This window comes from Hoplias malabaricus, chromosome 15 (genome assembly GCF_029633855.1).
Source record: "Hoplias malabaricus isolate fHopMal1 chromosome 15, fHopMal1.hap1, whole genome shotgun sequence".
NCBI lineage: Eukaryota > Metazoa > Chordata > Actinopteri > Characiformes > Erythrinidae > Hoplias > Hoplias malabaricus.
The window spans coordinates 30,598,371-30,610,677 of NC_089814.1; the positions used below are offsets into that span (position 1 = coordinate 30,598,371).

A 12,307-nucleotide genomic window follows, 5' to 3' on the forward strand; every position below is an offset into this window, starting at 1 on the left:
TCAGTGCGTGGCGGAATACTTCATCCTCTTCTGTTTCTGCCGCTGGTTGCAGAACCACACCCGCACCACGTTCTTTTTGAGCTCCAGCTTCTCGGCGATGGCGGCGATCTTTTCGGAGGAGGGCCGCGGCTGGATGGCGAAATACGCCTCGAGCGAGCGCTTCTCGGGCGCCGCGATGCTCGTGCGCTTGCGCTTACGCTCGTTCCCGCAGCCCGGAGGCGCGTTCCCCCCGTCGGCCGCGGCTGCGGCGGCGGCGCGCCTGCGCTCGTGCTCGTGCTCGGCCTCGAGGAGCCAGGCTTGCAGCACGGGCCGCAGCGCGATCATGTTGTTGTGCGAGAGCGTAAGCGACTCGAAGCGGCAGATCGTGCTCTGGCTGAGCGCGCCCACGCCCGGCATGTTGAGGCTCGCGAGCGCCGCGCCCACGTCCGCCTGCGTCACGCCCAGCTTCACGCGCCGCTGCTTGAAGCGCTCGGCGAACGCCTCGAGCTCGCGCGGGTCCGACTCCACGTGCACGCTGGTCGGCGGAGGCACGGGCAGCTGCGCGTGCACGTGGTGAAGGTGATGGGGGTGAGCGTGCAGGGGCGCGTGCAGCGGCGCGTGCACGTCCACCAGGCTCGAGGACAAGTGCTCCAGCAGCTCCGCCTCGAGCGACGACGGAGGGAGAGGAGGCGCGAGGCCCGCGGCTCCGTGCTGTTGCGCGTGCGTCGCCATGGCAGCGGCGGCGTGGCGGCTCGCGTCCTGCTTGAACGCCGCGTGGCACGACGAGGCGAGGTCGGCGGCCGCCAGCACGCTTTCATCCAAACCCGCGAATATATTGGCCTAGAGAGAGAGAGAGAGAAAGAGAGAGAGAGAGGTGGAAGAAGGGAGGTCAGCGGGGAATTGTGTCAAGAGCGGGTTTAGAAGACATGCTCCAAAGCACCAGAACGAGTGAAAGAGAAAACACACACAAAGAGAGAGAGAGAGAAGAGAGAAAGAGATGGAAAAATGAGTGAAAGAATATACAAAAATGGAGAAAGTAGTATAAAAGAGAGGTCAAGGGGGAATTGTGTCAGGACCAGCTTTTGAAAACATGCTCAAGAGGGTGGGCGGGTTACTCTCCTCAAAGCACAGATCATAAAAATTCATATAAAAGAAGAGACTGAAGAGACGCGTGGATGAAAGTGAGGAAGAGGAGGGGGAGGAGGGGTCGTCCCTGAAAGCAGTGAAAGGTGTGGAGGAGCAACATTCTGGGTGGTCGCCGTACCTGCGGGCTGCCGAGGCACGCGCGCCGCATGCTGTCCAGCGCGCTGCTGAAGTGCGCCTTTCCGTTCATGGTCATCATCATGCTGCCGGGACATGGAGGCGAGGCGCGCTCTCCTCTCACACTCTGAGCTCTGTGTACGAGGGACAACTCCTCATATCACCCCTCAACACACACACACACACACACCAGCGTCCTGCTCTTCTTCTCAACTTACACACTGCCAGCGCATGCGCACACAGTTGCCAATGACTGAACCTGAACGAAATCCACGTTTTCACCTTAGGAGCCATGAGAATGATCCACCGCTCAAAACATACCTGCTCTGTGGGGGCTACCAATGTATGCAGAGCAATATGTGGAGTATGGAATATAATTGTAGAACTACAAAGTGCTCCTGTACAGTAAGTGGAGTTGAGAGAATGGACAGTGGGCATAAAGTAATGGCTGATTGGTGTATATAGGGATTTACTGGGGTGTCCGGGTTTATCTGGTATAGGCAGCCAAGGTGGGTCTTATTACCAGCCCCCCCTCAGAGATCAGGCACATCTTGAACCCAGGTTGCCCATTTTCAGCCCCTGTTGGCCCAACTAAGGAGCTGTATTAGTAGTGTTTCCATTGATCTAGTTATGAAATAAGTTTGGCTGAAGGGCACATCCAATACACTGCATCCCCACTGTCTACCGCACAGTAAACACTGTGCTAACCTTAAAAATGTGATTTTTGGCAAGCGTGTACGCAAGTTATTAACATACTAACAGGACGTGACGAACTGTTGCTATGACAACACGCGTCTACTAAGCTGCAGATGCAATGCTGTCGGTGTACCATTGTTTTTCAAAGGGCTGAAACTCAGATATCTCCCTCCACACTGTGTAGTGCACACTGTTGGTCATGAAATAATGATTCCTGCACTGAAATAGCACATTGTATGTCGCAGAGTAAAACCACAGCTTCACATCCCTGTAAGATTTACAGCACTGCCAGTGTGTAGTAATTTAGAATCACGGGGCGGAGGACTCTCATGAGAAATGTATAACTGTTTATGGCACAAATCTCCCGGCTACAAGAAGAATCTAGCTCTATTCCCAGTACAGACTGGGCAGAGAGAGCAAGATGGAGGGGAAAAAAAGAGAAAGAGAGAGAGAATGATTGGCCGTACAATAATTAATACTGGACTGAAATTACAGTTACATGAAACAGACATGAGGACACAAGTTGAAGTATTTGTTGTCCTTTCTTCGTGTGTTGAGGTGTTAGTTAGTTTTGTTGACAAAAGTATTATAATCCGTTTTTTTAGAGTTGCCGAGCAGGGAACCCGGGTTTCCAGCTGCTAACGTTAGCATTAGCTTAATTTTTTACGTTAGACACTGAATCTGGTAATAAGTGCTTTACTGTCATTAGCTGTTGTTATAGCGGTTAGTTACGGTGACGAGACATCCTCTTTTACCCGGACATGTCCTCTTTTTCAGATTTAAAAAAATGTCCGGGCGGAATTTCACAACCGTACGTTTTGTTTTTCTAGAGCTTACATAGAATTTCGAGAAGTTTCGCTCACAAACTAGTCCCTCCCCTACTCCGATTGGTTCGCTTGAATGAGAAGAGGGCGTGGTGAAGTAGCCTAAAATCTTCTGATTGGACGGCCTGACTGTAGAGCTATCGTTATTGGTCGATAACCTTCCCTGTAAATATTTAATTGCTCAGTCTGCACGTCAGTAGTCCTTGTTTATGTCAGGCAAAGCTCATGTACCTAGCTAAGCATACAACGGCAGCAAGGGGCGGGAGCTCATCACCCCACCTCATTATTAGTGGTAGTACCAAACTGAATAATATACCGTGGCAGGTGTCGAAGAAAGCATGAATAACATTTACGGTGCTTTTCCACGGCATGGGTCCGGCGCTACGCGACTCGTCGGCCCTTAAAGCTTGTCGCTTTTCCACTGACAGTGCTCCCCCGCGAAATGGAGCCGGTGACGTCGCAAAATCTCATCTTTATCAGGAATCGCTGGCTTTGAAAACCACAACAACAGCGGTGAGAAAATTAGTACTCTCATATTGTTGTTGTTTTTTTTGTTTGTTTTTTTGGGACTGAACACGACTCCGCGCCCCAGTTCTCGTAGATCAGTTTAACTTGCTGCACGTTCGGCTTTCACTGGAAATTGTCGTTGCCCATCGGCCCCAGGAGCATATAAACCTCTTCAAAACACCTCGATGTAAATTTTATGAGCTGTCGTTGTGAGTCCAATCAAAATAAGTGTGAAAGCTGCTGTAACTTAAGAGATTTTACAAGCTTCGAATTTGTGCTGGTTTTTAACCGGCTCTGAATTTCGTGGTGATTGACATGGAATTGGCCAATCAGCGCTCTGCAGTGTTTGGACGTCACCCTTTAGTACCCAATCAGCATTGGAGCTGGGACTGAAAACTCGGTTCCAGGGACCAGGTACTAGATATGGCTAGTGCAAACGCATAAGAGCCGAGCCGAGTAGAGTCGTGTAGGTTCCATGCAGTGGAAAAGCACCATTAGGCTACATTTTTTTTATTGACAAACAGTTTCACAGCTCTTTATTGTACAGGCATTTCTACAACAGCTTTTATAGTGTCTCAGAAGAACCACCCCACCTCCTAGGGCTTCCTAAACACAATGCAGGAAGGGGTAACAAATAATTAGGACTACTTAAACTAAACTCCAACATCAACGTATTGTCTTTAATCGCTTTAACCAGTTCAGGGTCACCAGTCAATTACAGGCCATCCCATACTCACCCAGTCTCACACACCTACGGACTCCTGTGCACACCCAATCCAAAACCACTCATGCTGGAGTGTTTAGACTGTGGGAGTTGACCGGAGCACCTGGAGGAACCCCCCACAGTCACAGGGAGAACACACCACACTCGTCACAGACAGTGACTCGATTTAAAAGGACACTGGAGCTGTGACAGCCACCTGTTGCCACTAACTAGAATGAACAAAGTGGTTTTACATTTGTAACTTTTAATTAAACACGGCAACAAAAGCCGTTGGCTGAAGTGTACCTTAAAAAAATAATAACAAATAAAATCTGAAAGTAAGTTTGCACACTTCAAAGGCACCTTGTACTTGAGGAGCTTGTTTGTGTAAAGTATATTAAAATATTCATGTTGAAAAAGTGTGTAACTGTGTAGTCTCTCTGTGTGATACAAAGTTGGTTTCTCTTTCAGATACAAAGCACTCTGGGTAACAACCAAGAAAAGTTGAGAGATTTGAACCATCGGGACTGTGCTGTGGCCCCGACTGACCTCTCGGAGGATTGGTGGAGTGTTTTCACCTAGTCTTGTGTAAGTAGTGAAAGTGAAAAGTGGAGACTGCAGCTGGTTAATGTTGTGTAAAGTTGAATTCATAAACAATTTGTTGTGTATATAACACAAATAAGAACAGAACAATGCAGGTATAGCCTTCATCAACCAAGGCATAGGGAAATATAAAGAAAATGGATGTCCTTCATAAATTGTACTTTTTTTGTGTGAAATGGGCCCTCAGTGACATAAATGACACCATCTCTAAATATGACAAGAATAACACGGTTTCTAAGCCATTCCAGCTCTTTGTATGGCCAATATAAGCCGGCTGTAGAAAGAAGAGACATGAGCAGAGTGGTGACACAACTGTAGCACCTGATCCTGTCCACCTCTTCTGTTCCCCCAGACATTCAATAATTCAAGAGCTATGTGGCAGGCATCCATTACCTTGTTGGCATTTTCTTATTCATTATGGAGATTAACAGGGCCTGCCTTCTTCACACCTGCCAAACATTTAACACATCCGTAACCAGGTAGAAACACCACCATTTTCCCTCTCTGTTTTAAGACACCGTGTAATGATAAAGCCAAGCCCCCGCTTTCATCTACAGATAAGATTTCATCGCATAAATATTTCAAAAGCAGAATGTAAAATATCTCATTCATAGTTCAATCTCCTGTCTAAATTCACACGGACCCCATTTTATAATGTGGTCTTCAGGAATCTTCAGTAATTACACAAAGGTATTCCACAACATAACGCTAACTTGTGAATATTAGTCATGATAATAAGTCACAATAGGATTAGTATTTAGAATTACTTTAATGGCAGCTGCAATATTGTCACAGAATCACAAGAGTCACTGAGTTAGTACCCTCAGTGGTACATATTCTGTACCTTTAGTTAGGGAACATAATTGTACCTCATTCTATTATAATTGTAGATTTATAAATCGCCTGGACTTTTACAAATGTATACATATTTTCTGTAATATTTTTTAAACTGCTGTTATATGTTTAGAGGTACATTTAGAATGTACTTTAAGTGACCGATAATGTACTTACCTTTTTTCTTAGAGTGCACACTTACAGAGGCTACCAGTTACCTATCATATGTCTTAAATTTAATTGGTCATATGTGTACTTTTAGGCATCACATTGGCGCAGCAGGTTGTGTCGCAGTCATACAGCTCCAGGGACCTGGAGGTTGTGGGTTCGAGTCCCGCTCCAGGTGTCTGTCTGTGAGGAGTGTTGTGTGTTCTCCCTGTGTCTGCGTGGGTTTCCTCCGGGTGACTGTCTGTGAGGAGTGTGGTTTGTTCTCCCTGTGTCTGCGTGGGTTTCCTCCGGGTGACTGTCTGTGAGGAGTGTGGTGTGTTCTCCCTGTGTCTGCGTGGGTTTCCTCCGGGTGACTGTCTGTGAGGAGTGTGGTGTGTTCTCCCTGTGTCTGCGTGGGTTTCCTCCCACGGTCCAAAAACACACGTTGGTAGGTGGATTGGTGACTTAAGTGTCCGTAGGTGTGAGTGTGTGAATGAATGTGTGAGTGTGTGTCTGTGTTGCCCTGTGAAGGACTGGCGCCCCCTCCAGGGTGTATTCCCGCCTTCCGCCCAATGATTCCAGGTAGGCTCTGGACCCACCGCGACCCTGAACTGGATAAGCGATATCAGATAATGAATGAATGAATGAATGTGTACTTTTACCTACATATGTGTACTTACAATTACTGCTAATTTCTCTACATTCTCTCAGTTAAAAGATAAGAAAATCATACCATGAGTAGCTACAAAGGAATTTCTCTTTGTGGCTTTTACTGAAAAAAAACTGGGTATTTCTTTTTTTATTTATTTTCAAGAGAATGCATTTTCAGAATATTTGTAATGATATTAATAATTTAGATTCTTGTATTTTACAGTGAGACACAAGCTACAGCTGTTTATTCCTACATACAGATACATTTCAAAGACATTTGGAGATACTGTGAGATACTAACTGCTGCTTTCCTCAGTGAGCTCCATGTGTCAATGTGCATTTTTCATTCAAAGACTGTGAAATAAAACAGGTTTGATACTAGTAGCTGCAAATAGATCTTCAAATTAAACTCTTCCTTATGATTGGCTACCGTCTGAGAAAAGACAATTGGGTTCTATAAAAGGGTTTTTGTTTACCGCTCAGTTATTATATTTAACACAATGGACTGTCATCTCCAGCGTAGAGTAGGTCTCTGGTAGTTTCAGCAGAGAATCTCACCTCTGTGGATGGTTCACAGGGATAAACTGAGCTGTGTTTTATGGTCTGGAATTTGCCATTTAACTTAGCTTTCACTATTCCCTACATTACTCACTATGTAGTGCACAAATTATAGAGAACTACCTCATGTTGGTTTGCTCTTTACTGTGAGACTGCAGGTTCCATCACAAACATTGCAGTATCATGTCCACAGTCCACTGTCACAAATTAATTCTAAACTCTGTTTCAGTAAATCCGCTACTCACATTTGTAACAGGTCTGTGAAGAGGTTGCCAGTGATGCTCTCTGTCGCCCTCCTTAGATAAATTTGTCTTCAAACCAAACAATGCAGTGAACTATGGGTATCCACTCTCAACTAGGCCTAGGGTATATTGGTTGTAAACTACTTATTGTGGGATTGTTTGAGTGCATTGTATTTGTTGACTTTATTAACAGAGACCACTACAAAATGGCAGATCCCCAAAATAGTGCACTATATTGTGAATAGGGAACTGTTTCAGTCAAAATATGAAGCACTGATTTTCATAAGTAATTACTGGTATTATAAAAAACATGAAAACCATTGCACTTGCTGTTCCTACTTGTCGCATGTCAAGCCGTTAAACAGGCACAAAATGTACATATCTCTTAGCATATAACACGTATTAATTTACTGCTACCATTATAACACTAAAAAAACAACACAATACACACTAGTCTCTGATACTAACTACATAATTCAAGCTGGTAGATTAGATTGTTGTTGTTATTGGATGTAGTACATGGAACACAATGACATTTTCAAAAATGTATATTGATTTTTATGATTTAGTGTTTTTATATAAAGTTCCTATCACTGCATAGAACCAGTGTGTGTGTTTTTTTTTTTTTTTGTGGCAGAACTTCAAGTAATTAGTGAGTTACAAATGGGTCAGAATACTCTTCATTTAAAAATAAGTTTAAGCACTACGTTAGTTACGAAGGGTTTCTGGAAATGCTTGGAATTTTAAGAATGTTCTTAAGTAGAAGTTTAAGAAATACTAGGAGTTACAAACGTTTTGGAAAAGCCACCGCTGTTGTTTGAGATGCATCTTAACAGACCTGCCTTTCTGTGAATTCAGGAATTCACCCATTTACATTTACATTATTCAGAGGTTATTATTATATTTGCAGGATTGTGATGGTGTGCTAGAATCTTGCCATGATTTTAGATGACATGTTTTATTGATATGTTCTTGGTGAGTTATAACAGGAGTCTGCTCTTTGCACGAGACATTACAGAGAGCTCCATAGAAAGACCCCGTCATTGTTGTTAGCTCTTTTTTTTTCTCGCTTCCTCCATTTCCATTCGGATCCGAGTGCTCATCACTGCAGCAACAAGGGGATGAGAGAATGATGAGTGGGTACGGCTGGTGGTTGACATTCCCTCCCAGGGGGCAGTCAACAGTGCTTGCCTTAAACCGAATAGACTTTGAGTGTTTTTCACTTGGCTTCCCAAAGTAAGGGATGGCCATGTATTATTCAGTGCCATTTGAATATGTCAAAATTGCTGGAGCCAAATTAAGTTTAACACTGCACTGAAAGTTAAACTTGGGTGGCACTTGGGTGGCTCTAGTATGAATGTACTTCAGGCTATGGCAATATCAAGTGATCCACTGCTATTCTCCTTGTAATATCTCAGGCTTTCTGCCAGAACACTTTATTCTAACAAATGGAAATGAACAAAAAGCAATGTAAAAGACATTCTTTGCCGAAGAAGCCTTAAGCTGTCATGTAAGATATTGATGCGTCTGTTGAATTTTGCATCTCATTTTGCAAAAAAATAGAAAAAAAGCTACAGCTTGTGAACGCAATTAAAAGAACCAGAAGACACCATGATATATTTAGAGTGCTGACGTCAATGAAATGTAGCCTGGCCGGATAAATCAATTTAGAGTGCCTTAAAATAGAATAACAAATTGCCACTTTTTGCATATTAAAAAAGGGCAATATTTTAATATTAATATTTTAATTAAGGCACAGTGGCGCAGCAGGTAGTGTCGCAGTCACACAGCTGCAGGGACCTGGAGGTGGTGGGTTCGAGTCCCGCTCCGGGTTACTGTCTGTGAGGAGTTTGCTGTGTTCTCCCTGTGTCTGCGTGGGTTTCCTCCGGATGACTGTACGTGAGGAGCGTGGTGTGTTCTCCCTGTGTCTGCGTGGTTTTCCTCCGGGTGACTGTGAGGTGTTTGGTGTGTTCTCCCTGTGTCTGCGTGGGTGTCCTCCGGGTGACTGTCTGAGGAGTTTGGTGTGTTCTCCCTGTGTCTGCGTGGGTTTCTTCCGGGTGACTGTGAGGAGTTTGGTGTGTTCTCCCTGTGTCTGAGTGGGTTTCCTCCCACGGTCCAAAAACACACATTGGTAGGTGGATTAGTGACTTTAAAGTGTCCGTAGGTGTGTGAGTGAGTGTGTGTTGCCCTGTGAAGGACCGGCGCCCCCTCCAGGCTTTGCTTTGCGCCCAATGATTCCAGGTAGGCTCTGGACCCACCGCGACCCTAACCTGGATGAGCGGTTACAGATAATGAATGAATTTTAATTAGTGTAACAAATTAAAATATTTTGTGCCCTTTTTTTAAATCAGTCTAAAGTTTAAATAGATCAGAGTCTTTTTTTTAGGGTTTTGCTGTTTTCTCCCTGTGTATTATAATCATACACAACAAATGTGTAAAAATTAAAAAATGTAAAATATCCTATGCCATTTCATTAGAGCTTCACATAGGGCCCACCTACCTTTCCTACCCAAATTCCTACCTTCAGCAACCAAAAATTCCTGTTGAATCCTTCACTGCAACACTAAGGTTGCTGTGGCGGTTTATGATCCGATCAGCAACATGCATTCATTAACAACTATGATTACTCATAGAGCCCAAACAAGCCACAGTATCACTAGCTCTTCACAGGGGCCATCAGGCAGACACCTCCTGAATTAAGCCCAGAACACCTCCAAAAGGTCCCAGACCCACCCCAATCAAAGCCAGCTTTACAGTCCTACCTTACCCTTTACCATCAACAACCGTAAATCCACACTGGTCTCCCTGGTGACTAAAACTGTACCTAGCCCCACTGGCACCGTTAATGCATGCTCAATGCCACCAGTTCTATATGAACGTTACCTGCTACATCGCCAACAATCCCAATAGCACTTTGACAGTGCATTTCCACAAGTAATCTGTGCTCCGCTAATCCACAACCACTGACTAGACCTTTCTGCTGTTTCTGAGAACTCCTTCACAGCTGCCTTCAATTTCCAGCCCCTGATGCCAAACTGCACAAGCAGGGATGTGGCCGATTTGGCTACAAATCCTCTAACACCTATCTCCACCAGTCTTACATATGCCTGTAATTGTACTAAAGCATGTACTGAAAATCATACACATCTGATTTTAATTCTGTATGTCATATGAACGTCTGAGCGTTGCAATTTATTTTATGAAGAAAAATGTACAATTAAAATTATTTTAAAATTTTAAATTTGTAGTATGTTGGTCAGATATGTCTCTGCGAACCATAGTTGTTTAGATAAGTTACATGGACGTTTACAGTAGCAGTATCCCAGACCGCGAGCATATATCGGCCCACTGCTGGTCTACCAAAATGTAAATTGGACTGTGAATGGAAAAGTGCTAAAATAATTTAATCAGTAGTGGTCTGCCCAGAAAACGCTGTGCAAAACACTAGTGAACCTCCAGCTTTGCCCTCAGTGGATCAACAGTGGTCCGCCGTCTCCTTGCTATTAAGGATATTTCCTATAAATGCACTACATATAGCTATATTTACAATGTCTACATTATTTAAAGGAGCAATCTGTAGGATATTTACTGTACTTAGTCATAAAATGTCCAGGGAGTGTGATCATAGATTAAGGAACAAGTCAAAGCTAAAGCACTGCTGCCTCTTACAGTATTGCTGAAGCAGTATATTCTCATTGAGAAGTGCCCAGTCCTGAGCGGAGCTCCTGTGATCCCGCCCTCCTAAGTCCCGCCCTCTGTCCAATCATGTTACAGTCCACCGTGTGGCCAGGTTTACAAACACTGTCTCGCAGCCATGAAATGACCAAGTGAACATAGTTAATGTTATATTTTACCAGACCCAAAAAGCCCCGTTCCCCTTTTAAATATCTCCATGACCAGAGACAGAGTAAAATGAGTGGAAATATTGGCTTTGTGTTAGAAAATTGGAGGCAGTTTACAAGCAATGCTACAGAACAAAGCCAGAGCTGGCTAATTTTCTCCTGAACTGGTAACAGCAAATATTTTCTGAAAAAATATATGCTAGCTAGTACAGATCCCTAAAAAGGAGTAAACGCCTTATATTAAAAAAGTGAGGCATTGTGACCATTTGAAAGGGTCAGGACTGTGTTTTCTTAGTTGCGTGTTTTAAATGGTTAAAATGTTAAAAATTCAAAACGAGTTTTGTTCATACAACTTAGGGCTAGCTTTAGCCAGTTTCGCATAGCTGTTTAAGGTGGAAATGAGTATTTAATTTGAGGCTAGAGAACAAAACAAATACTACGCCCATTAACTAGGGTGACCAGACGTCCTCTTTTACCCGGACTCTTTTTTAGACTTAAATAAGTGTCCGGGCGGAATTTCACAAACGTCCGGGATGTTGTTTTTCTAGAGCTTACATAGAACTTCGAGAAGCGTTTCATTCACAAACTAGTCCCGCCCTCCCCTACTCCGTTTGGTTCGCTTGAGTGAGAAGGGGGCGTGGTGAAGTAGCCTAAAATCTTCTGATTGGACGGTCTGACTGTAGAGCTACCGTTATTGGTCGATAACCTTCAGCCTGCACGTCAGTAGTCGTCCACCCCCGGAGACGTGTCCTCTTTTTCACCATCTCAGATCTGTTCACCCTACATTTAAAGTGGTACTAAATGAATGAATGCGAAAATTGTGAATAAATGTTGAATAATACAACTGGTTTGTGGGTCTTAAATGGATAAAGTGGAAATCAGTTGCTTCAAAAAGTTTCAAAAGCGATAACATTGACTTCAGCCCTTAAGGTGGAACAGAGAATTTAAGACTCGTTAACGGACACGTTAGGTGGAACAAAAGGTTTGACTACAAAAATTGTGGTCATATTACAGATTGCGCTTTTAAAACAAAACACGTTAAAACTGAGAGGTTGTTGATTTTTGCTTTCTGTTAGTTGTAAATCAAGTTTTGAGTCGCTCCTGTTTACGTTTTAAAAGAGGATCCGCAATTTGCCGACGATCCCTTAGCGTCATTTTCAGTAAATTTACATCGTGAAACGTAAAGATATGGCATTTTGGCACAACATAATGACTGCAGTTCGTTCTCTGATCCTCCACGATTAAGCAAATACGGATTTCGGAGATTGAAGGACTTTGTTTGTGAGCAAGTGTAAAAGTCACCCTTTTTTTCCCCTTCTAAACCGTTAGTATTTTTCACGTTAAACGTCTCACAGACGTTTTTATCAGGTAAATGACCCCTTCCCCACCCCATATTTAATAATAATAATAAAAAAACACACAGCACAACATTTTCAGAAGGTAACTCTTGGAACGGAACAT

The 12,307-nt window shown here is 43.7% G+C and overlaps 1 protein-coding gene across 1 annotated transcript; it reads right to left on the reverse strand.

Moving 5' to 3' along the window:
* On the reverse strand, positions 1 to 1,324 carry pou4f3 (POU class 4 homeobox 3). The gene is made up of 2 exons (XM_066645312.1): positions 1,244 to 1,324; positions 1 to 819 (listed from the first exon to the last, which is right to left on the reverse strand). Exons 1-2 carry the CDS (start codon positions 1,322 to 1,324, stop codon positions 1 to 3), a joined length of 900 nt encoding a protein of 299 aa, XP_066501409.1.
* Positions 1,325 to 12,307: the final 10,983 nt, after the last annotated feature.

Coding starts and splice junctions, on each gene's coding strand:
- pou4f3 (XM_066645312.1), bottom strand. CDS start 1,324: ATGATGATGACCATGAACGGAAAGGCGCACTTCAGCAGCGCGCTGGAC. Junction 820..1,243: donor CGTGCCTCGGCAGCCCGCAG/GTACGGCGACCA, acceptor CTCTCTCTCTAG/GCCAATATATTCGCGGGTTT.